The 25,477-nt window shown below is 44.6% G+C and overlaps 1 protein-coding gene across 2 annotated transcripts in view; it reads right to left on the bottom strand.

The window, feature by feature from the left end:
• ECE2 (endothelin converting enzyme 2) overlaps window positions 1-25,477 on the bottom strand; it is a 78,191-nt gene that overhangs the window by 18,270 nt on the left and 34,444 nt on the right. For both annotated transcript variants that reach the window (XM_039322532.1, XM_039322531.1), the window contains exons 7-12: window positions 23,500-23,565; window positions 18,166-18,354; window positions 8,570-8,712; window positions 6,647-6,761; window positions 5,986-6,096; window positions 1,972-2,070 (exon numbers count right to left, since the gene is read on the bottom strand). In XM_039322532.1, the coding sequence (XP_039178466.1) occupies window positions 1,972-2,070; window positions 5,986-6,096; window positions 6,647-6,761; window positions 8,570-8,712; window positions 18,166-18,354; window positions 23,500-23,565 (723 nt within the window). The remainder of the gene's footprint in view (window positions 1-1,971; window positions 2,071-5,985; window positions 6,097-6,646; window positions 6,762-8,569; window positions 8,713-18,165; window positions 18,355-23,499; window positions 23,566-25,477) is intronic.

Raw genomic sequence — 25,477 nt, 5'->3', positions numbered from 1 at the left:
TCTCTGCATTTTTTTTCCAGCGTCTCAACATTTTAAAAAAAATCAAAAAGAAAGAAAGAAAGAAGGAAGGAAGGAAGGAAGGAAGAAGGAAAGAAAGAAAGAAAGAAAGAAAGAAAGAAAGAAAGAAAGAAAGAAAGAAAGAAAGAAAGAAAGAAACAGGCTGTAGATTTGAATGTAACTAAACCAATTGTAAGCAATAGCAAGATCAAGGAACCACCAAGAATACTCCCAGCAATACTACTGGCAGGGCAAGTTGCTTGTATATCAGGGGTCTTCAAACTTGGCCCTTTTGTGACTTGTGGACTTCAACTCCCAGAATTCCTCAGCCAGGTACGTGTGCCTGGCTGAGGAATTCTGGGAGTTGAAGTCCACAAGTCATAAAAGGGCCAAGTTTGAAGACCCCTGTTGTATATAAACAGAGAGCAAACACCACTCCTTTCTAGCACTGATGATGTTACCTAATTGGGTAATCAAATGTCTGCAAGGAAACAACCAAGCTTAGAGACCACCTAGGGCCCCACAACCCATCCTTAAAATGTGCTAAGGCCATGTTTTGAAGCTAGTAGCCACATAACCTTGGAATCAGACAAAATGAATACTGAGAAGCAGTACAAAAGCAGTATTTTTATGTTATTTATTTGATGATATTAGGTGACTAGGAGAGTGCAAAAGTTGGCTTGAAGCTCAAAATTAAAAAAAAAAAAAACCTAAGATTTTGACATCCAGTGCCATCCTTTTCTGGCAAATAGAAGGGGAAGGCATGGAAGCTGTGACAGCTCGTGATCTCCTGATTTCTTGTCTGGTGATCTCCTGCTTTCTTGTCTGGTGCTCAACCAGTAGGACCTAATTTGCTAGATCAGACATGTCAAACACAAGGCCCCCGCGGGGGCCGGATGCAGCCCGCGAAGTGGTTTCATGTGGCCCGCGAAGCCATCCTGGAAACAGTGAGGGAACGGCCCCTGCTGCCTTGGCCCTGGCCCAGGCCGACCGGGAGCCAAGGTACAATTTTGTGGTGGCCATCTATGCTGAAACGCATTCAGTCTTAGCTCCACAAGGCCGTCCAGAAACACAAGGAACCAGCCCCTGCCATATTGGCCCCGCCCCCTGGGTGCATGCTGGGGAGGTGTCCCCCTTTGTGAGGAATGAAGAAATGGACCATGCCTTGGCGCTTGCCCCGGTCCCACCCCCTTCTGCTAGAGACCCTCAGATCTGTCCCACTCCTGCCCAGGCCCCCACAGGCACCCTTGACACGAACGATGTAGAGCTGGCCACGCCCACACAGTGGGCCATACCCACTCCATCCACGCCCACCCAATAGCCCCCCCTGCCCCCCCAAGGCAACCGCAATGCTGATGTGGCCCTCAATGAAATTGAGTTTGACACCCCTGTGCTAGATAAACAAACAAATATTCCAATATCTCAGGGGCTGCCCCAAAGAAGAGGGAGTCAAGCTGTTCTCCAAAGCCCCTGAAGGCAGGACAAGAAGCAACGGGTGGAAACTAAACAAGGAGAGAAGCAACCTAGAACTAAGGAGAAACTTCTGACAGTTAGAAAATTAACCAGTGGAACAACCTGCCTCTAGAAGCGGTGAATGTTCCAACACTGGAAGTTTTTAAGAAGAGACTGGACAGCCATTTGTCCAAAATGGTGTAGGGTTTCCTGCCTGAGCAGGGGGTTGGACTAGATGACCTCCAAGGTCCCTTCCAACTTTACTATTATTATTATTATTATTATTATTATTATTATTATTATTATTATTATTATTATTAAGAAACAAACAAACGTTTCAATTTAGCAAGTACAGGTAAAAGAATTGTGACCGATGGTCATTAGTCAAAACGCCCTGCAGAGGAGTAATACTTTAAAAAAAAAAAAAAAAACCCAAAAGGTACAGTTTATTCCACAAATGTTTCACAACCACAAGACCATTCTCAGCATCCAAATCCTGACATAAATACATATCAGAATCACCTTCTCCTTCGCAGTTTGCTTGGTCTTCTTGTCCATCCAGTCAAGATTGTTTAGCGAGTCTTCAAAGGCAGCACGGATGTCGGCAATCATGTTCTCAGCCTGAAGGTAAGGATGGAGAGGACTAACAGGTTTGTGCCTTCGAAGAGTTATGACCTCAGAGACCCATCTAGTCCAGGGTCTCTCAATCTTGGCAAGGTGAAGATGTGTGGACTAGAACTCCCAGCATGGCTGGCTGGAGAAATGTGGGGGTTGAAATCCACACATCTTCAATTAGCCAAAGTTGAGAAACACGGATTTAACCCATTTCCAATAAGAATAGAATAGAATAACAGAGTTGGAAGGGACCTTGGAGGTCTTCTAGTCCAACCCCCTGCTGAGATAGGAAACCCTGTACCAGTGGTTCTCAAACTGTGGGTCGGGACCCCATTTGGGGTCAAACGACCATTTCACGGGGGTCGCCAAACAACGCAGTCCGCCATTTTTTTCCCCCTTTTCCTTAGCTGTGCTTTTGTTGTTGCTAATTGCGAAGTCGTTTCCGACCCATCGCGACCCCATGGACAACATTTCTCCAGGCCTCCCTGTCCTCTACCATCTTTTGGAGTCCATTTAAGCTCAAGCCTACTGCTTCAGTGACTCCATCCAGCCACCTTATTCTCTGTCGTCCCCTTCTTCTCTTGCCCTCCATCTTTCCCAGCATCAGGCTCTTCTCCAGTGAGTCTTTTCTTCTCATTAGGTGGCCAAAGTACTTGAGTTTCAATTTCAGGATCTGGCCTTCTAAAGAGCAGTCGGGGTTGATCTCCTCTAGGACTGACCGGTTTGATCGCCTTACAGTCCAGGGGACCCGCAGGAGTCTTCTCCAGCACCAGAGTTCAAAGGCCTCCATTCTTTGGCGCTCAGCCTTTCTTATGGTCCAACTTTCACAGCCATCCATTGCAACTGGGAAAACCTAGCTGTGCTACTCCCTTTTATTCTATTGGCTTTTGAAAGTCAATAGAATAGACTCTCTTGAATAGGGTCTAATTCTATTGGCTTTCAAAAACCAATAGGAACTGTCCAGGCTTTCTCTGCCCTGCTGAGTCCGTTCTGCAAACGGTGCTGCACCAGTTGAGTAGTCCTCGACTTACAACTGGTTGAGTAGTCCTCGACTTACAACCGGTTGGGGGTCGCGGCATTAAAAAGGTTGAGAACCACTGCCCTATACCATTTCAGACAAATGATTATCCAATCTCTTCTTAAAAACTTCCAGTGTTGCAGCGTTCACCACTTCTGGAAGCAGGTTGTTCCACTGCTTGATTGTTCTCACTGTCAGGAAGTTTCTCCTTAGTTCTAGGTTGCTTCTCTCTTTGATTAGTTTCCACCCGTTGCTTCTTGTCCTGCCTTCAGGAGCCTTGGAGAATAGCTTGACTCCCTCTTCTTTGTGGCAAGCCCTGAAGACTGCTATCATGTCACCCCTAGTCCTTCTTTTCATTAAACTAGCTGTATCCAATTCCAGCAACTGCTCTTTATATGTTTTAGCCTCCGGTCCCCTGATCATCATTTCAAAGCTCAATGCTTCGGTGTTGTATCTTCCCTATTGCAGCCTCAGCTTAAAGATCTCAACAGCCTCTACAGTTTATTCCACCACCCAACTGTTCTTTTTCATTCATTGGCTATTGTTCCTTTACAGAAAAGCAAGAAAACATCTCAAGAGGTCTGGATGTGAGAGAGTTAATTCGGGTGGTCCTCAACTTACAACCTTTCATTTAGTGACTGTCTGAAGTTACGATGGCACTAGAAAAAGTGACTTATGACCATTTTTCACACTTTGGGGCATCCCCATGATCACGTGATCAACATTTGGGAGCCAAAGCTTACATTACTACCCTTAAGTCATGGATGGATGGATGAATGGATGGATGGATGGATAGATAGGTAGATAGATAGATAGATAGATAGATATAGAGAGATAATAGATAAATAAGATAGATAGATAAATAGACTCTTGCATAGAGTCTAATTCTATTGGCTTTCAAGAGCCAATAGGAATTGTCCAGGCTGTCTCTGCCCTGCTGAGCCTGCCAAAAGTCCCATTCTGCAAACGGTGCTGCATCAGTTGAATAGTCCTCGACTTACGACTGGTTGGGGGTCGCGGCATTAAAAAGGTTGAGAATCACTGTACTAGAACAAGGCTTTTCAACCAGTGGTACAGGTACCACCTGTGATACATTGGCACCTGGCAGGTGGTACACAACCATCTTAGAAAAGTGGTAGCGGGGGAGGGAAATGAGCTGAACCAGTGGCAGCACCGCATAAGCCTGAGCAAAAGACGGCTGGAGCTGCAGGACTGTCAGGGCTCAGCGGAAGCGCCAGGATCAGCTCCAGGCTCCAGCTGGAGCTCAGTGCTGGTCCTGACACTTCTGCTGAGCCCAGAAGAAGCGCTGATCAGCTGGAATGTTACAGCATCTCCAGAGTCTTGTGATTTACATTCAGATGCTTGGCAACTGATTCATATGTATGACGGTCACAGTGTCCCAGGGTCTTGTGAAGTGACCAAAACCTGCTGCAACCACTCAGCAGACGGGGGGAATAAAAACCAAACACCCCCACCCCACCCCCCGCTGCTAATCCTCAACAGAAATGCTCACAACAATGGAAACCTCGGACAGGAGGAAGAGCGCCACCGGGCGGGCAGGCAGGTGTCTTGCTCGGCTGTGCCTTGGGGGGGGGGACTTTTTTCAGTGCCATTGTAACTTTGAACAGTCACTAAGTGAACTGTTGTAAGTTGAGGACTACCTGTACTTCATCACTTTTTTTCCTTTTTGGGGTGGGGTCATCAAGTTTTTGACACCTTGCTAGGCCACTGGTGGTGCTCGGATGTTGCCATATCCTAAAAGTGATACAGTGGGTGAAAAGGTTGAAAAGCCCTGGACTAGAGAGCTTCAAAGTATTGAAGGAAGAGCTGTCTTATCCCTTTCCTTCTTCTTTTTTATTTTTCATCTTTCAATACATTTGATACTTTCAACACATTATAAAAAAAAATACCTTTGAAATAAATTCATACAGATAACCTTAGGTGTCGCTCGTCCATCTCCCCCCCCCCACTGCATCCGCCCTCTCTACCTTCCTTCCTTACTTCCCTCCTCCCTCTCTCCTCTCTTCACCTCTCTCCCCTCATCCTTTCCTCCTGTCAGAATCCAATTATATTTCATCTTTAATCATCAAATATAGAAAACCCAAATTCTGCCTTCTCTGGATTCTGCCATAAGAGGGAGAGAAGGGGGAGAACAAAGGGGCTTTATGGCCCTCACTTCCTTCAGTACACTTCAAAGAGCTGAATGCTGAATGTGTGTTTATTGTAACCTCGAAGCGTTAGCATACCCAAGGAGGGTATTTGCCTTTCATGTAGTTATCTGAAGTCTCCATCCAGACGGAAGAAAGAAGAAAGGGGGTGGAATTGTGATACTTGAAACTATCACTGGAAGGGGGGTTGATTGGGTGGGACTACTGGGGAACCCCTTAAAACCTTGAATGGGAGAGCTTGAACCCCAAGTCCTGTCTAGCACGCCTGCAACCATTTTCTCTTAATAAAGGATTCCTGTTGGAAGAATCATTCCAAGAGTTCTGTCTTCTTAAGATGCAAAGTGGGGTGGGTCCTTACACCTCCCATCCTACTTCCTTCCATCCCTTCCTCCTCCCCTCTCATCCCTCTTTGGATACAGTTCAGGGGAAATATCCGAGCGGCACCTCTCTCTAAATTACTCTACCTATTTTATACATTAATATTTCTGTTTATCTAACCTACTTAATCCCACCCATCCCCACCCCCCTACCCCACCCCCCACTTCCCGGAGCAGAATACAGTTATCCCTTCCCTTCTTGAGGTCAGCTCTGCCTCCTTCTTCCCTGCTGCTTTCCAAACACACCAGCGGAGAGTCCAACAGAGGCACAGGGCAGCTTTCAATCTAAGCACTTGCGGTGAGGCTACCTAGAGAAGGAAAGGAGTGGGATCTCACCAACCTGGCTGAAGATACTCACAATCTCCTTGCTGTGTCGGTCGAAGGTGGCTTTTACAAACAGGGCTCCCAGAGCGAAACCCAGGGTGTCGTCTGTGTTAGAAATGCAGGTTTGCCAGCGCGGTGTGCAAGACTCCAGAAAAAGAGAAAGAAAGAAAGAGAGTGAGGCCCAAAGGAAAGTAGAGCAATGGAGTTTTAGAGGACAAGTGAGTTAAGGATCCATGCTTTTTGAAGGGACTACACAGTGGTGGATCCTCGCCCAAAATTCCTCCCAACATGCAGAAAATCCCAGGTCGGTTTGGAAGTGGTTAGTTTTCAGATCACCAAGCTAACGGACCTCCACTGGTCTGCAAACTGGAAGCTGTTTCGGGTCCTGTCCAGAAAAAGGCACTCCTAGCTGTCTGTTTCATTCCCCTGAACAGCAGTCTCCAAACTTGGCAACTGTAAGACTTGCGGACTTCAACTCCCAGAATTCCATTCTGGGAGTTGAAGTCCCCAAGTCTTAAAGTTACCATTTTTGGAAACTCCTGCTCTAAAGCAGCGTTTCCCAACCTTGGCAGCTTTAAGACGGATAGACTTCCACTCCCAGAATTCCCCAGCCAGAATGGGGATTCTGGGAGTTGAAGCCCACCCATCTTAAAGCTGCTGATGTTGGGAATCACTGCTCTAAAGCATCTGCTTACCTTCTTGGTACCGTACAAAGTCTCCAATAGCTTCTCCTGGGCAGTTTCAAACCGCTGATCGAGGCTGGAAGCCGTTTTCTGAATCAGATTCCAAATCATATAATTGTTCAAAACACTAAAAAGAAAGAACAAGACCAGTTAAACCAGTGGTTCTCAACCTGTGGGTCGGGACCCCATTTGGGGTCGAATGACCATTTCACGAGGGTCGCCAAACAAGGCTGTCCGCCATTTCCCCCCCCCTTTTCTTTGGCCACGCCCCTGGCACCCGGTGATGTATAAGTGGTTGGGGGTCACCACAACATGGGGAACTGTATTATGGGGTCGCAGCATTAGAAAGGTTGAGAACCACTGAGTTAAACGATCACCCTGGCCTCCCCAACTGTTTATTTAGAGCAGTGGTTCTCAACCTTTTTAATGCCGTGACCCCCAACCGGTTGTAAGTCGAGGACTACTCAACCGGTCTTAAGTCGAGGACTACTCAACTGGTGCAGCACCGTTTGCAGACTGGGACTTTTGGCGGGCTCAGCAGGGCAGAGACAGCCTGGACAATTCCTATTGGTTTTTGAAAGCCAATAGAATTAGACTCTATTCAAGAGAGTCTATTCTATTGGCTTTTAAAACCCAATAGAATAAAAGGGAGTAGCACAGCTAAGGAAAAGGGGAAAAAAATGGCGGACTGCGTTGTTTGGCGACCCCCGTGAAATGGTCGTTCGACCCCAAATGGGGTCCCGACCCACAGGTTGAGAACCACTGATTTAGAGGGTGTAAAGTTGTGTTAAGAACAGGCTAATCTGTGGGCCTATATTTGAGCAGGGTACCTGGCATCTGTCTGCTTCAAACCCCCTCATGTTCCATCCCACACAGACAACTGGTGGTATCTCAAGGCTCCAGTTTTTAAATAAAGTCTGGTCAACACATCGACTGCTTAGTTGCCCAGAAGCTAAAAGCTGCAGGAAGGGAAGAAAACTCCATGGCTTCCTCTTTTTTTGCTTCTGACTTCAAAACTGAGGACCCATTGGTGAGAAGTCCGAAAGATTCTTTTTTCAAAAGGCAACTGGAGTTTTGAAACATTCAGTTAGAACTGAAGAAGCTTCTTGGATGAGAAGCGAAGCATCTTCAAGAAAAAAAAACGAAGTCCAGTTGCCTTTCCAAGCAACGTGAGAACACAGGAGTCACCGTGCTAGATCAGGCCTAGGCCCAACTGCTCAGCATTCGGTCTCAGGATGGCCAACCAAAGGCATCTGAGTTCAGAAAGAGCAGATCAAAGCTGCCCAGCTGTCTCCTTGTTACTCCTCTGCACCACGTAGGTAGAGATGGGTTCCCGTCTGCCAGCAGTCACCGACACACTGAAAACATTCAGCGCAGAACAGTGGAATTGGCTGGTGTTGATGTTTGGCGATGGGGTGGTCCATGCATTACTTAAATGGACTAGCTCTCAGTATTATAGGAACGTGGTGGCCCTCCAGATGCTCAGCTTCTCCCATCCTTGGCTATGCTAACTGGCTCAAAGATGAGCTGCCATTCGGCAGCATCCAGACTAGCGTTTCTCAACCCTGGCAACTTTAAGACGCGTGGACTTCAACTCCCAGAATCCCCCAGCCAGCCATGTGTTGAAGTCCACCCATCTAAAAGCTGCCAAGCTGGAGCTGCCATTTAGCAACATCTAGACCGGTGTTTTTCAACCCTGGCAACTTTAAGACGCATGAACTTCAACTCCCAGAATCCCCCAGCCAGCTATGTGTTGAGGTCTATTCATCTTAAAGTTGCCAAGGTTGACAAATACTGGACGAAACAACCCAAGTTCTCCATCTTTGTGCCACACATCCCGGAACACTTCCTTTTCAATGTGCAAAGATGGACTCCATCCAGAGGAACGCGCATTGTCCTGGTCATAACTGGATGGATGTAATGTCTCTCCGATACCTTTTGTCGGTGTTATTGATGAGTTGTGACACCTGCTCCAAATACTCCCTCCCATAGAGCACCACCGGCTCAGCATCTGTTAGGTCTAGTGGTGCAAGGAAGTATGAGATGAAGTCCAGCCACTCAACAGCAGGGGCAAGAACCTGGGAGAAGACACGAAGAGATTCACAGCTTAATAAATTCATTCTCTCTCCTTCTCTCACTCTTTTCCCTTCTCTCTTTCTTCTGTCTCCCTTCTTTCTCCTTTCTCTCTCTCTGTTCTGTTCTCTCCCCTCTTTCTCTTTCTTCTGTCTTCTCTGTCTCTCTCTCTCTCCTTTCTCCTCTCTGTTGTTCTCTCCCCTTTCTCTTTCTTCTCTCTCCTCTCTCTTCCTTCTTCTCTCTTTTTTGTCTCTCTCTCTGTTCTGTTCTCCCCTTTTTCTTTCTTCTCTCTTCTCTTTCTCTTCTTTCTCTTTCTCTCTTCTTCTTTCTCCTCTTTTCCCTCTCTTTCTGTGTGTTCTATCTTCCCCTTTTCTTCTTTCTTCTCTTCTCTCTCTCTCTCTCCTCTTTCTCTACCTTCTCTCTCTCTTCTCTGTTCTCTCCATTCTTTCTCTCTCTCTCTCTCTCCCCCTCCCTCCCTCCCTCTCTCTCTCTCTCCCCTTTGCATGTGTGACAAAAAGAGAAGACTGATGACAGAATGGTAGCAACACTCCGCAATTCAGAATTCCCACCCACTAAAGGCACACCTTGCGAGTAAAGGTCTATATGGTCAAAGCCATGGTTTTCCTAATTTATTTATTTATTTATTTATGAGACTTATATACCGCTTTAAGTGCAAGCACTCTCTAAGCGGTGTACACCAGTAAGCAATGTATGTATATATTTACATTGCCCCCAACCATCTGGGTCCTCATTTTACCTACCCCGGAAGGATGGAAGGCTGAGTCAACCTTGAGCCGGTGAGATTTGAACCGCTGACCTGCTGAACACAGTCAGCTAAAGTGGCCTGCAGTACTGCACTCTAACTGCTGCGCCACCTCGGCTGATATTGATTTATGGCTGTGAGAGTTGGACCACAGAGAAAGCTAAATAATCGATGCTTCTGAATTGTGGGTGTTGGAGAAAAGACGCTGGAAGAATCCCTTGGACTGCAAGGAGATCCAGTCAGTCAATCCTAAAGGAAATCAATCCTGACTCTCTTTTGGAAAGACAGGCACTGAAGCTGAAGCTCAAATCCTTTGGCCACCAAATGAGAAGAGAGGACTCCTTGAGAAAGACCCCCCTCCATATTGGGAAAGACAGAAGGCAAAAGGAGAAGGGGACGGCGCAGGAGATGGTTAGATGGTATCATCAGCGCAATGAACTGAATTTGGGCAAACTCCGGGAGACGATGGAGGACGGGGGGGGGGGGGCTGGTGTGTTGTGATCCATGGGGTCGCAGGGAGTTGGACAGCAACTGAACAACAACAAAGGCACAAGGGGTTATTTAGAAACAGCTCAAGCTTAAATTGGTAAATCAGCTGAACAACTGATGCTTTCTGGTACTTTTTTTTTAAAATGTGGGATGAGTTATGTGTCCCAGCCATACTAACTGCAATTAGAACCGGAGATGGTGAAAAATGGATCATCTTTCCCCAAACATGGCATCTTCAGAGAAAAGGTGGACTCCAACTCCTATTATCCCCAGGCAGCATCTTCTGTTTGAAGATGATTGGGTTGGGTGGAGAAGCAATTTCCCCGTCAATTAATCCCAAGAGCACCCAGGTGGGGAAGGCAGCCTATCCCGTAATTTCCACTTCTGACTAAATACAGATTTTTCTGGCTTCAGCGTTTTATGATGTTCTTTCTTCCCCTGCCATTGGCTTTATTTAAATGGGCATTTTCCTAATTAAGACTTCTGGAGAACAAAAGTAAAACCACTTCACTCGCTCTTATGCAGCACTATGATTCACTGAAAGAAAAAGAAAGGTATTCGGAGCGGTGGCAAATGAGTTCTGCACACTGTCCGTTTGTTTTAATATTCTCGGCTCAACCACTGCCCCAGCACCAAAGATAAGCTCTGGAGTAGACTCCTTTAATTTTCCTCCTTTAATTTTAATTTTCTCTTGTTCCTGTCCTGGGTTAACAGCTCTGTCTTCATGCCAAGATTCTTCCCCCCTCCCCCCCTCCTTTTTTTCCCCAAGGAATCAATCTGGCCACACCCATGTAAGCCAAATTGCACTTCTCATGGCTGAAGCATCACTGCTACTCAATACAGAGGATTTTACTTGTCTCCCAGTTACCATGGTGGCAGGTTGCTAGGCAACCCACGAGTGAGGAAGAAAGCTGCTCACTCCTTGCAACTGGCAGGCTGGAAGCAAAGAAGCAAACAGGCGTGATGGAAGCCAGACCAATCAGGACAAGAGAAATTATGGGAACCGTTTACTGGCAACGGTGCAGGCAGTGTCCAAGCGATGCAAAATAAAACAGTAAACAAAAAACTGGATAGGTGGACGGGCACTGCGCCTGGGTTACCGAATTAACCTAATTTTCTGGATCTACAAAACAAACGCAGACCTCTAAACTAAGCCAGGGAGTCGGATCTTCCCCTGTGATGCTCTGAAAAAAACGTAACCAAGGGTAGAAGGTTGTGTGAATATAACCGGTCTTCCGGTGACCTAGTTATGCACAGAGTAGTGAATAACTATATGCAGTGGGACATGGATGAAAGGTTTGAAAGAGGCACGGGGGCGTGGGTGGGTAGAGGAGAATGGAGGCCTAATCCACTGCTGTGTGATCTGATTTAGCTCAAAACATAAGTCATATGGATTAAAATGTACTAAAACGATGCAAAAAGGCTTTATGATCTCATTTTTCGAGTTGCAGCTGGAAGGTCAAAGGAAGAATTTGTGTTTTCCGGAAAGGAAGTTTTGCTATACATTGTTGAGTCCCAATTTCACCCCTGTTTGGGAGGGGTCTGCTTGGTCCATCACCCCCCCCCTCATGTTTTATCTCTCTCTCTCTCTCTCTCTCTCTCTCTCTCTCTCTCTCTCTCTCTCTCTCCCTCCCTCTCTTCCATCTATCTATCTATCTATCTATCTATCTATCTATCTATCATCTCTGTCTCTACTATCTATCTAATCTATCATTCTCTACTATCTCTCTCTCTCTCTCTATATATATATATATATATATATGTATATATATAATCTCTCTGTACTATCTATCTCTATCATCTCTATCTACTATCTATATCTATCTATCTATCTATCTATCTATCTATTTCTCTATCATCTCTGTCTATTATCTATCTATCATCTCTGTCTCTACTATCTCTCTCTCTATATATATATATATTCTCTATCTCTATCATCTTTCTGTCTGTACTATCTATCTATCTATCTATCTCTATCATCTGTCTGTACTATCTATCTATCTATCTATCTAGTTCTATCCTTTCTATTATCTATGTCTATCCAATCTATTATCTATGTCTGTCTATCTATCTATCTATCTATCTATCTATCTATCTATCTATCTATCTATCTATCTATCTATCTATCTACCTACCTATCTACCTATCCTTTCTATTATCTGTCTATCCAATCTATTATCTATCTATCTATCTATCTATCTATCTATCTATCTATCTATCTATCTATCTATCTATCTATCTACCTACCTACCTACCTATCTCTATCATCTGTCTGTACTATCTATCTATCTATCTAGTTCTATCCTTTCTATTATCTATGTCTATCCAATCTATTATCTATGTCTGTCTGTCTGTCTATCTATCTATCTATCTATCTATCTATCTATCTATCTACCTACCTACCTATCCTTTCTATTATCTATGTCTATCCAATCTATTATCTATCTATCTATCTATCTATCTATCTATCTATCTATCTATCTATCTATCTACCTACCTACCTACCTACCTACCTACCTATCTATCTATATAGTTCTATCCTTTCTATTATCTATCTATGCCTATCCAACCTATCTATCTATCTATCTATCTATCTATCTATCTATCTATCTATCTATCTATCTATCTATCTATCTATCTATCTATCACACTTCTTAACCAGCCATCTCCCTCAGACAGGAGTTGTGGGTGGTATACAATTTAATCAAGAAAATTAACAATTAAAAACAGAATAATTAGGCAGATATCTCATCAGCTAAATATTTCAAGGAAGGAGTCCTGCCATAAGATACTGTGTTTATCGACCGAAGAGAAATTTTTGTAGCTCAGGGTTGAACTGTGGGGTCCTTTGTGCCCTCTGAGCTCGGTCATTTTCTTGCAGACATTTTATTACCCAACCAGGTAACATCAACATTGCTTGGTGGAGCATGGCCACCAAGCTCTGAAAGCACCAAAGACCCCACATATCCAGTTTATTTCAAACTGAGCCACCAAGCTCACTGAATGCGTAACTTGGCTGCCAGAATCATGAATCTGAGATGGGGAGCCATATAAATCAAAATAAGGTCAGTACAGTTAGTCCTTGACTTACAACCATTCATTTAATGGCCATTCAAAGTTATAAAAGCACTGACCTATGACCGTTTTTCACACATACAAACGTTGTAGCATCCTCATGGCCACGTGATCAAAATTTGGATGCTTGGTAACTAGTTCATATGTATGATGGTTGCCGTGTCCCGGGACCACGTGATCCCTTTTTTGTGAACGTCTGACAGGCAAAGTCCATGGGGAAGCCCGATGCACTGCACCATGTTATTAATTTCACAACTGCAATAATTCGCTTAATGACTATGGCCAGAAAGAAAATGGGTCAAAACTCACTGAAGAAATGTCTCATTTAGCAACAGAAATGTTGGGCTCAAGTGTGGCCATAACTAGAGGATTACCTGTAAGTGGGTAAGGGGCCTCAGAGGTAGCTAATATATCCACCTGCTTAGTGCAGGATTCGTGAAGTCAGCAGCTCTCAAACCTGGCCACTTTAAACCCTGTGGACTTCAATTCCCAGAATTCCCCCACCAGCAGGGCTGTCTGGGGAATTCTGGGAATTGAAGTCCACAGGGCTTAAAGTGGCCAGGTTTGAGAAACATTGCATTACGTCATCCCCAGCCAGGGGCCACCCAGCCCACAACGCTTAGCAGCGCTTCCCTCTGTCCAGATCGGAAAGGGAGACCTCAACCTCACCCAGAAACCGAGCATCACTTGCAGAGAATCTCAGAAGTGTGAAGTTTGTCCTTGGGATTGCTTTGCCCCTTCTTTCGCACCACTGCTGAAAGTGTGACCTCAGCAGGGACGTGGGCACAACATTCCGGGAAGGAATGGAACAATTCTCTTCCTTGGAGAGCGAAATTGAGCTTTAAGGCAGCCCAGCGGCCGATTGGGATTCAGCTCAGCAAAGCTGCTGGTCTTTTCATTCAGAATGCGCGGCTACGTGTGCTGAATCCTAATCAAAAGACGGTGCCTAGGTTCGCGTAACGAAAAGCCCGTGTTTCCTGGTTTATGAGGTTGCAAAAAACAGGAGCAAGGGGGAGGCAGAAAGTGGGGTGTCACTGGGTGCTACTGAAGGTCCTTCTTCTTCTTCTTGTGCCATATCCGTTATCGGACGTTGGCGATCATGTTGGCGATCCTGTTTTTATCAGCAGCCGCACGAAAAAGTGCTGCTGAGTTTTGTCCAAACCAGTCCCTTAGATTTTGAAGCCACGATGTTCTTCTTCTGCCTGGACCTAGTTTGCTTTCCATCTTTCCCTGGAGGACTAAATGGAGTATGCTGTATTTTTCTGGGTGTCGCATCACGTGTCCGAAATATTCTAATTTTTGTTTTTTAATTGTTTTGATGATTTCCCTTGGCTTTCCCAGGCGGCTGATCCCCTCCTCATTTCTGATCTTGTCAACCTGGCTTATACGTACAGCCGCCTGTCAATCCACATTTCAAATGCTTCTAGTCCAGTGGTTCTCAACCTGTGGGTCAGGACCCCATTTGGGGTCGAACGACCATTTCACGGGGGTCGCCAAACAACGCAGTCCACCATTTTTCCCCCCTTTTCCTTAGCTGTGCTACTCCCTTTTATTCTATTGGCTTTTGAAAGCCAATAGAATAGACTCTCTTGAATAAAGTCTAATTCCATTGGCTTTCAAAAGCCAATGGAATTGTCCAGGCTGTCTCTGCCCTGCTGAGCCGGCCAAAAGTCCCATTCTGACCGGTTGGGTAGTCCTCGACCTACGACCAGTTGGGGGTCGCGGCATTAAAAAGGTTGAGAACCACTGTTCTAGTCTCTTCAGGTGGCCTTCTGTCAGAGACCAGCTCTCTACTCCATAGAGCAGGATAGAAAAAATATAGCATCTGACAAGCCTGATTTTTAGTCTTAGGTTTATGTCGTAACTGCAGAAGACCTTTTTCATTTTGAAGAATACTGTTCGGACTTTTTCTATCCTTGTCTATCCTTTGAAGGTCCAGGGCAAAGGAATAAGGGGGGAGGGATGTCAACGAAAGACACAGAAAATCTGCCATTACAGTTTGACATTTCTTCTTCCCCAGCATCAGCAATTCAATTTTTTTCCCATCTGGGGTCCAGCTCAAGCCCAACTGAATCGAATTCCAAATGTGTACAGTTTCAACGCAGTTCTTACATACAGGTACTCCTCGACTTACGACAGTTTGTTTAGTGACTGTTCAAATTTACGACGGTCCTAAAAAGTGACATCACTGTTTTTCACACCAAGGACCGTTGCAGCATCCCCATGGTCACGTGATCAAAACTTGGATGCTTGGCAACTGAGTCACATCCTTTTGCAACCTTCTGACTGTCAACGCTGCTGATATCGGATGTTTTTGCTTTGACAACAGTTAGAGATGCAACCATTAATAATATAATAATAATAATAAAGTTGGAAGGGACCTTGGAGGTCATCGAGTCCAACCCCCTGCTCAGGTAGGAAACCCTACACCACTTCGGACAAATGGCTGTCCAGTCTCTTCTTAAAAACTTCCAGTGTTGGAGCATTCACAGCCTCTGGAGGCAGGTTGTTCCATTGGTTAATTGTTCTAACTGTCAGGAAGTTTCTCCTTAGTTCTGGGTTGCTTCTCTCCTTTTCCATCCGTTGCTTCTTGTCCTGCCTTCAGATGCTTTGGAGAATAGCTTGACTCCCTCTTCTTTGTGGCAGCCCCTGAGATACTGGAACACTGCTATCATGTCCCCCCTCGTCCTTCTCTTTGTTAAACTAGACCAGGGGTAGGCAACCCAAAACACTCAAAGAGCCACTTGGACCCGTTTCCCACCAAAAACAAAACACTGGGAGCCGCAAAACCCTTTTGATATCTAAAATGAAGATAACACTGCATATATCCTTTTTTACCTTTATTATAGGTGTGTGTATGTGTATGTGTGTGTGTGTATGTGTATGTGTATATGTGTATACACACACACACACACACACACACAAACACATATACACATTAAAAATAAAAGTAAAAATATGACTCTTGGGAATATCCATACTATTAAAACAATGATCACCAAGAGAATGCTTTAAGAGAATAAAATTACCTACACACACAGGTAAAAAAAGGATATATGCAGTGTTATCTTCATTTTAGATGTCAAAAGGGTCTCTCTCTCCCTCCCTCTCTATCTGCCCTTGGTCTGCCACTCCTCTTCCCCCACTCTCTCTCTCCCTCTCTCTCTCTCTCTCTCTCTTTCTCCCCCCCCTCCTATCTGCTGCTCACCTGGCAAGCTTCAAGCTGTTGTCGAACAACCTCCGGGGTAGACAACCTCGTCTCTTTTATGACTCATGGACTTCAACTCCCAGAATTCCTGAGTCAGCCTAGCTGGGCTAGCTAGCTCTCTCCTGCCCTTCCTGCTTCCTGAAGAGACGCAGCAAAGGGAGGAGCTCTGCCCAGTAAGCTTTTCAGCTCCTCGGAGAATACTGTGAGTGCACTCTCTTTTACACATACACACACACACACACACACACACACAAAACACACAGACACACACACACAGAGAGAGAGAGAGAGAAGCAGGGAAGCGCAATTGCCTCTCTCTGTCTCTGTCTCTCTCTGCAAAGGCAGAGGAGGCTGGGAGCCACAGGGGAAGGCTCAAAGAGCCGCATGCGGCTCCGGAGCCGCAGGTTGCCGACCTGTGAACTAGACATACCCAATTCCAGCAACCGTTCCTTATATGTTTTAGCCTCCAGCCCCCTGATCATCTTTGTTGCTCTTCTCTGTACTCTTTCAAGAGTCTCAGCATCTTTTTTACATCGTGGTGACCAAAACTGGATGCAGTATTCCAAGTGTGGCCTTACCAAGGCATTGTAAAGTGGTATTAATACTTCACGTGATCTTGATTCTATCCCTCTGTTAATGCAGCCTAGCACTGTGTTGGCCTTTTTGGCAGCTGCAGCACACTGCTGGCTCATATTTAAGTGATTGTCTACTAGGACTCCGAGATCCCTCTCACAGTTACTACTATTGAGCATGGTACCACCTATACTATACTTGTGCATTTGGTTTTTCTTGCCTAAATGTAGAACCTTACTTTTTTCACCATTGAATTTCATTTTGTTAGTTAGTGCACAGTGTTCAAGTCTGTCCAGATCCTCCTGTATCTTAAGCCTGTCTTCTGGAGTGTTGGCTATTCCTGCCAGCTTGGTGTCATCTGCAAATTTGATGAGTTCCCCATCTATCCCCTCGTCCAAATCGTTGATGAAGATGTTGAAGAGCACTGGGCCCAGAACAGAGCCCTGGGGCACCCCACTACACGCTTCCCTCCATGTAAATGCATGTAGATTCTTATGTTTTAATTTTAGAGTAGATGATGCTGGGGGGAGGAATGTGCATGAGGGTGTAGTCAGACATAATAATACTGAACCTAGTGTGGAATCAAGGTTAATGAAATAAGAGATGATAAGAATTGGCCGGAGCTGGAGAACTGGAGGGAGAGCCTGCATTTCAAGCTAATTGGGGAATATGATTTATGACTGTCAATTAGAGGAGGGAATGGTGTTTTGATACTATGTGCTCAGGGGAGGGGAATTCAGTTTTTGGCTTCGGCTATGTAAGTGCCGAAGTTATGCTTCTCGAATAAAGATTCTTTAAGGTAAACAATGCCTCGAAGTTCTTTTGAAGAGTTTCATCTATCGGAACCAGGACACTGACAAGCAAAGTTAATGGGTAAGCCAGATTCACTTAAAAACCGTGCTATTAATCCCTGAAGTGAGTTACTTAATTACTATGGCAAGCATCTTCGTTGCTCTTTTCTGCACTCTTTCTAGATTCTAGAATCTCTTTTACATCATGGCAACCAAACCTGGATGCAATATTCCAAGTGTGGTCTTTCCGAGGCATTATAAAGTGGTACTAATTAACACTTCACCTGTTGTTCCCAACAGCATCAACTCTTCCCTCCAAAATATAGGACTGAAACTTTCAGTCCTCCAGTGATAACGTATCATATCATCAACCTGGTCCCTTGACGTCAGAAAAAAATAATAGTGAAGCTCTATGACTTAAAACCACAATTTCTCCCATCTTAGGGAACAGCTTTTAAGCAATCAATTTCCCCCTCCAGCTATATCTCTGATACATGTTTCCTTTCTGTTCCCCATTCCACCAGATGCCCCTTCCTGCCCTTCTCCAGACAAGGCCCACCTGTAAGTCAGCAATGGTCATCTTATGGTAAATCTTCTCATCATCTCGCCGTTCGTCTTGGGGGACAGTGATGTTGGCCAACTGAGTCTCCAGGAGCAGCACCTGACCCATCTGTTCTTCCACTGCGCTTCTGGCTCCTCCCAACAGCATCGCCAGCTCCACCATGTACTCCAGATAGGCAGACAACACCTGGCAAATAGAGGAGTAATTCCACAACAATGACCCCCACCTTCTGCTCCCCTTGAGTGTGGGATAAGAATGGGCTGGAGGGCAGCAGAGTTCATTCTGGAGTTTGGTCAGAAAGGCCAAGTGGGAAGTTAAAAACGATCAAAAGGGATATTGAAAAGGGATATGCAAACTCTCAAGATATACCCAGAATTATAATAATAATAATAGTAGTAAAGTTGGAAGGGACCTTGGAGGTCATCTAGTCCAACCCCCTGTTCAGGCAGGAAACCCTACACTATTTCGGACAAATGGCCGTCCAGTCTCTTCTTAAAAACTTCCAGTGTTGGAGCATTTACTGCTTCTGGAGGCAGGTTGTTCCACTGATTAATTGTTCTCACTGTCAGGAAGTTTCTCCTTAGTTCTAGGTTGCTTCTCTCCTTGATTAGTTTCCACCCATTGCTTCTTGTCCTGCCTTCAGGCGCTCTGGAGAATAGCTTGACGCCCTCTTCTTTGGGGCAGCCCCTGAGATATTGGAATTCTGCTATCGTGACACCCCTTGTCCTTCTCTTCGTTAAACTAGACATACCCAATTCTAGCAACCGTTCCTTATATGTTTTAGCCTTTCTTTTTCTTTCTTTCTTTCTCTTTCTTTCTTTCTTTCTTTTCTTTCTTTCTCCTATTTCTTCCTTCTTTCCTCTGTTTTTCCTTCCTTCCTTCCTTCCTTCTTTCCCTCTCTCCCTGCCTTCCCTTTTAGTCAAGTTTAAGAAATAGTAGTGGAAATGGGAAATGGATCTATTGTGTCTCATTTCCAAGAGAATTAGAGCAGTTACTAAATTCAGTTTACGAGTCCAGTTACAACTGTAACAGTAAAGAACCAAAGTGGAAGGGAGGAAGGGAGGGAGGGAGAGAGGGAGGGAGGAGGAGAAAGAAAGAAAGAAAGAAAGAAAGAAAGAAAGGAAGGAAGGAAGGAAGGAAGGAAGGAAGGAAGGAAGGAAGGAAGGAAGGAAGGAAGGAAGGAAGGAAGGAAGAAATAGCTTCCTTGTGAACTGCAGAAAGGATGACAGACAGAGAACATCTGGACCTTCTGCTTGTGAGCATCCACACAGGATGCCCAGATGTTCCCTCTCCCCCATCCTCTCTGCAATGAATATCTGCTGCAGTTCAAGAGTTGATTCAGCAAAGCCATCAGGAGTTTTGCACAGCTGGCTGTAAATTGATTTCATCTGGAATTCTCTGTGTTGCCTGCCTTTTGTTTTCCCTCACCTTTCCCTTTTCCCATTAGACTTTTTTTTTTTAAGCTTCCTCAGTTTTATTTCTCACTTAAACCTTCCTCCCCTTGCACTATTTTATAGATACTTCTCATGTTTCAAGCCTGCTTTGTGACTCTGGATTTCAGGAAAGGAGACTCAAAATCCATCTCCTTCTCTTTCCCCAGAGCTGTCCTGGATAGAAAGAGTAGAATTCCCCAAATGGATAAATGGGATAGGTTACCATTTGCAAGAGAGGTCACAGATAACGATCACAAAATGCAAGCTGATGAAAAGACTTTTAAAAATGGGTAAAAACAGCGGAAGGAAGCAGAAAGTCAAGCAGAACAGCCCTAGGCTAAGAACAACACCCTGGCTGCCCAATTAAATTTCCAAGTTATAAATGACCTATAACGTCTAAAACAGTGGTTCTCAACCTTTTTAATGCCGCGACCCCCAACCGGTCGTAAGTCGAGGACTACTCAACCGGTCGTAAGTCGAGGACTACTCAACTGGTACAGCATCGTTTGCAGAATGGGACTTTTGGCGGGCTCCGCAGGGCAGAGACAGCCTGGACAATTCCTGTTGGCTTTTGAAAGCCAATAGAATTAGACTCTATTCAAGAGAGTCTATTCTATTGGCTTTCAAAAGCCAATAGAATAAGAGGGAGTAGCACAGCTAAGGAAAAGGGGGGGAAAAATGGCGGACTGCGTTGTTTGGCGACCCCCGTGAAATGGTCGTTCGACCCCAAATGGGGTCCCGACCCACAGGTTGAGAACCCCTGATCTAAAACAAACAATTTGATACCAAACAAATTAGAACAGAGTAGGTTATAAACAGAAGAAAACTGCTTTTCAGATTCCACATCCACTTTGCCTCTAAAAATAAAAGCTCTAGCAAAAAAAAAAAAAACCTCGTAAAGATGATCTCAACATTCTCTGATGGAATGGAGTCTGGATTCCCAGAAGGGGGAAAGGCAGCAAAATTTAGATAGTTTGTTTGGTAGAAACAAACTACCGACGGCTCCTTCCCTAAGAGTTTTCAGAGTGTAAATGTCTACGGCAGTGGTTCTCAACCTTTCTAATGCCGTGACCCCATAATATAGTTCCCCATGTTGTGGTGACCCCCAAGTGGGTGTGGCCACCAATAAGAGGGAGTAGGACTGCTAGGGAAAAGGGGAAAAAATGGCGGACTGCGTTGTTTGGCGACTCCCGTGAAATGGTCATTCGACCCCAAATGGGGTCCCGACCCACAGGTTGAGAACCGCTGGTCTACGGAGATTCTCCATCATCTAGGTCTTGGTTGTGTCAAAGGTGCTTTTTCACGAGGCAGCTGGACTTTCTTGTTTTTCCTTGAAGACGTTTCGCTTCTCATCCAAGAAGCTTCTTCAGCTTTGACTGGATGGTGGGGGAAGGAAAGGATTGATATTCAAAATTTCACAGTCCTTTCTCAACAGAAGGAGAGGGATACGACACCATCTATCTCCAGTCTACAACACGGTCCTTTCAGCAGTTCCAAGAAGGCTCCACACCCATTTGCACCACTCAGGTGACCCTGAGGGCACAGATAAACCTCCAAGTGGCCTCAATGACTCTCTAAAACAGTGTTTCTCAACCTTGACAATTTTAAGGCATGTGGACTTCAACTCCCAGAATTCCACAGTCAGCAATGCTGGCTGTGGAATTCTGGGAGTTGAAGTCCACATGCCTTAAAATTGTCAAGGTTGAGAAACACTGCTCTAAAAGAATGCAAATGACCAGCAAGGAATATAAATCCTTCCATTCCTCATCATCCAGTCGGAGCTGAAGAAGCTTCTGGGATGAGAAGCAAAACGTCTTCAAAGAAAAACATGAAAGTCCAGTTGCCTCCTGAAAAAAAGCATCATTGGGTTACCAGAGTGCAAGTAATTTGTGTTGTTTGGCAAGATTTCTGTCTATAACTGAAGAACAATAAAAGAAACTGCCTAGAACAGGGTCAGGCAACCTTGGCTCTTTTATGACTCGTGGACTTCAACTCCCAGAATTCCTGAGCCAGCCATGCTGAGGGGAAAGGGAGAGGTTTCCAAGCTGAGCCTTGCTGGCTCAGGAATTCTGGGAGTTGAAGTCCACAAGTCATGAAGGGGCCATAGTTCCCCCATGTGGGCTCAGGAATTCTGGGAGTTGAAGTCTACCCATCTCCGAGTGGCCAAGGTTGAAAAATACAGGCCTAGGCCAGGGATAGGCAACCTTAGCTCTTTTATGACTCGTGGACTTCAACTCCCAGAATTCCTGAGCCAGCCATGCTGAGGGGAAAGGGAGAGGTTTCCAAGCTGAGCCATGCTGGTTCAGGAATTCTGGGAGTTGAAGTCCACGAGTCAGAAAAGAGCCAAGGTTGCCTACCCCTGGCCTAGAAGAACCTCAGCGTCTCTTTCTTGGTTTCTGTAGCTGGCTCAGGAATTCTGGGAGTTGAAGTCCATGAGTCATAAAAGAGCCAAGGTTGCCTACCCCTGGGACTCTAGACAGAGTAATGAATGCACCAAAGTTTGAAAAAACAGGTACTTATATAGCCATTCTTTTGATTTTGGAGGTTTTAGTCACTTTTGTTCTCATTCCTTGACAAAGTTTTGAACGATATGGAAAAAATTATTTGGGTTGCCCTGTTAAATACCAATCAAACATTGGCGGAATCTCTACAACACTTCAAATCTTGATTTGACTACTCACAGTCATTAAATAAACTACAACTAGCTGCATACACTTTGCTCGGTAAATGACAAATTGTGGTTTGCAAACCCACAATACCTGGGTCAAGGCTAAGCCACAGCCAAGCAAAATCACAAATTGTCCAAACCTTATTAAAACATTAATATTATTAGTTCTTTCAGCAGGAACCCTTTGTCTCAGGAAGATCCATCATCTCCCAAGAGAGATTTACAAAGGAACACATGGACAAAACACTCCTGGTTCCTGCAGTGAGCAAGGCGGGAGCATAAACAGCTTTAAATAACGATCCTTTTGCATAAAGATGCCTGCAGTTTTAAAAAAGCAGAAGTGAGCCTTTGCTCCTATCAGGTTACTTACGGTACATTTTCTCCCAGTTGCTAAATGGACAGATTAAGCAGCCCTTGCTCTGGGCTTGTTAACCAAATTGAAACTTTTAATGCATAGACATAGCACAGAAGCGTTGCTTGAGCAGAGTCTATAAGATTATCTGGGAGTTGAAGTCCATGAGTCATAAAAGAGCCGGGGTTGCCTACCCCCACTTCAAGAGGTGTGAATTTCAACACCCAGAATTCCCCAGCCAGCCATGCTGGTGGGGAATTCTGGGAGTTGAAGTCCATGCCTCTTAAAGAAGTCAGGATGACTCAGAAGAGTATAATAAAATGTATTGTGTGCATGCAATAAACTGCAGTAAATTCATTGGAAGCATTAACGTTTAGTAGATGTAAGATTAGTCATATTTTTAACACACAGTCCTCACTAAAATCTGCTGATGTGATGCTGCTGTTGGGAAGTGGGTTGGACTTTGACTGGGGATACTATACAGGTAGTCCTTGACTTACAACCACTCATTTAGTGACTGTTTAAAGTTACGACAGTACTGGAAAAAGTGACATGACCGTTTTTCACACTTAACAACCGTTGCAGCATCCCCATGGTCATGTGATTGAAATTCGGGCACTTGGCAACTGGTTCACATTTATGAACAGTTGCAGTGTCCTGAGGTCCTGTGATCATTTTTTGTGACCCTGTGACAAGCAAGGCTGGGGGAGTCAGATTCACTTCACAACTGTGTGACCAACTCAACAACTGCACTTCACTTCACTGAGGCAAGAAGGTGGTAAAATGGGACAAACTTAATAACTAACATGTTTAGCAACAGAAATTTTGGACTCTGTTGCAATCCTCAGTTGAGGATTATCTGCACCAAGTTTCCTTACCTTCTTGTTGGCTGTCTTGTTCAAATAATAATCTCGTGATGGAAGAAATAGGCCGGACTGATCCACCTGCCACAGGTAAAAAAAGAATAAGTTCAATCCAGAAGTCAGACTGTCCTTCTATTGCCTTGTATTCCTCTATAAAACAGCCAGAAAAAGCATCCTGTTCCTAGCTCCCGATAGCTACATAAGAAAGGGGCATTACAAGTAGTCCTTGTAAACATAGAAGGAACGGTTGCTGGAACTGGGTATGTCCAGTTTAATGAAGAGAAGGACGAGGGGGGACATGATAGCAGTGTTCCAATATCTCAGGGGCTGCCCCAAAGAAGAGGGAGTCAAGCTATTTTCCAAAGCACCTGAAGGCAGGACAAGAAGCAACGGATGGAAACTCATCAAGGAGAGAAGCAACCTAGAACTAAGGAGAAACTTCCTGACAGTGAGAACAATTAATCAGTGGAACAGCCTGCCTCCAGAAGCAGTAAGTGCTCCAACACTGGAAGTTCTTAAGAAGAGACTGGACAGCCATTTGTCTGAAATGGTATAGGGTTTCCTGCCTGAGCAGGGTGTTGGACTAGATGACCTCCAAGGTCCCTTCCAATTTTATTATTATTATTACTATTATTATTATTATTATTATTATTATTATTATGATGATGATGATGATGATGGATCATCGCACAGTCAGCCAGATATTCAGACTGGATTTGGCATTTTGTCTACCTATCGAGTTCTTACCCAGGACCTGGGATAGGCAGATGTGGATGTTTGATGGTATTACAGGTATCGTCGCAAGATGGAAGCAGTTCCTAGTAAGGCTGCCTTTTCCAACTGACTAATGGCGAATTTGTCAATGCCAATGGTGTTCAAGTGGTACTCCAGTTGTTTTGGGATTGCACCCAAGGCACCTATTACTATTGGTACTACCCTTGCTTGCTTTTGCCACAGTCTTTCTATTTCTATTTGTAGGTCTTTGTATTTTGTTATCTTCTCCAGTTCTTTCTCGTCTATTCTGCTGTCTCCAGGCACTGCCACATCCACTATCCAGACTTTTTTGTCTTTCTTATCGACAATTGTTAAGTCCAGGGTGTTATGTTGCAGGTGCTTGTCTGTTTATTATAATTATAATTATTGTTATTATTTATTATCTTTTATTCATTAGACATGAACTTCAGTCAACTGAACATTCTAATTGGTTGGTGCTGATGGTTAACACAGGTTGCTACCAGCATCCTAGGTGTCAACCAGGTACCTCCTTAAAATGTAAGATGTTCCGAGTAGCGCAGTTTTTTGTAACATTACTGGAGTTATTGCAGGAAGCTGCAGTTTCTTGATGTATTTTGCAAAGTTTTTGGACATAGTTCCCAATGCCCCGATGACAATGGGGACCACTGTTACACATTTCATCCATAATCGCGCAGTTTTGATGGCCAGGTCGCGATATTTCGTAATTTTTTTCCAGTTCTTTTTCTTCGACTCTGGCATCTCCTGGTACAGCGATATCAATCAGCTGTACGCTTTGGTTCTCTACAACTATGATATCCGGCGTATTGTGTTCCAAATGGCGATCGAAAGTTCCACAAGATCTTCACCCATTATTATTATTATTATTATTATTATTATTATTATTATTATTTACAACCATTCATTTAGTGTCCACTCAAAGTTATAACAGCACTGAAAAAAGTTCCTTGTGACTGTTTTTCACACTTACAACCACTGCCGCATCCACATGGTCACATGATCAAAATTTGGATGCTTGGCAACCAGCTCATATAAATATGGCCGTGTCCCAGGGTCATGTGATCATCTTTTGGAATCTTTTGACAAGCAAAATCGATGGGGAAGCCAGATTCACTTAACAATGGTGGCAATAAAGATTGCAAAAATGGGATAAAAATTCACTTAAGAAATGTCTGGCTTAGCAAGGTCAATTTTGGGCTCAGTTGTGGTCGGACGTCGAGGACTACCTGTATGGACTTCA

The sequence above is a fragment of the Crotalus tigris genome, unplaced genomic scaffold (assembly GCF_016545835.1).
Source record: "Crotalus tigris isolate CLP2741 ecotype Arizona unplaced genomic scaffold, ASM1654583v1 scf7180000024116.2146003, whole genome shotgun sequence".
NCBI lineage: Eukaryota > Metazoa > Chordata > Lepidosauria > Squamata > Viperidae > Crotalus > Crotalus tigris.
The sequence above is the reverse complement of the archived record's forward strand: the minus strand, read 5'-3'. Positions and strand labels throughout refer to the sequence as shown.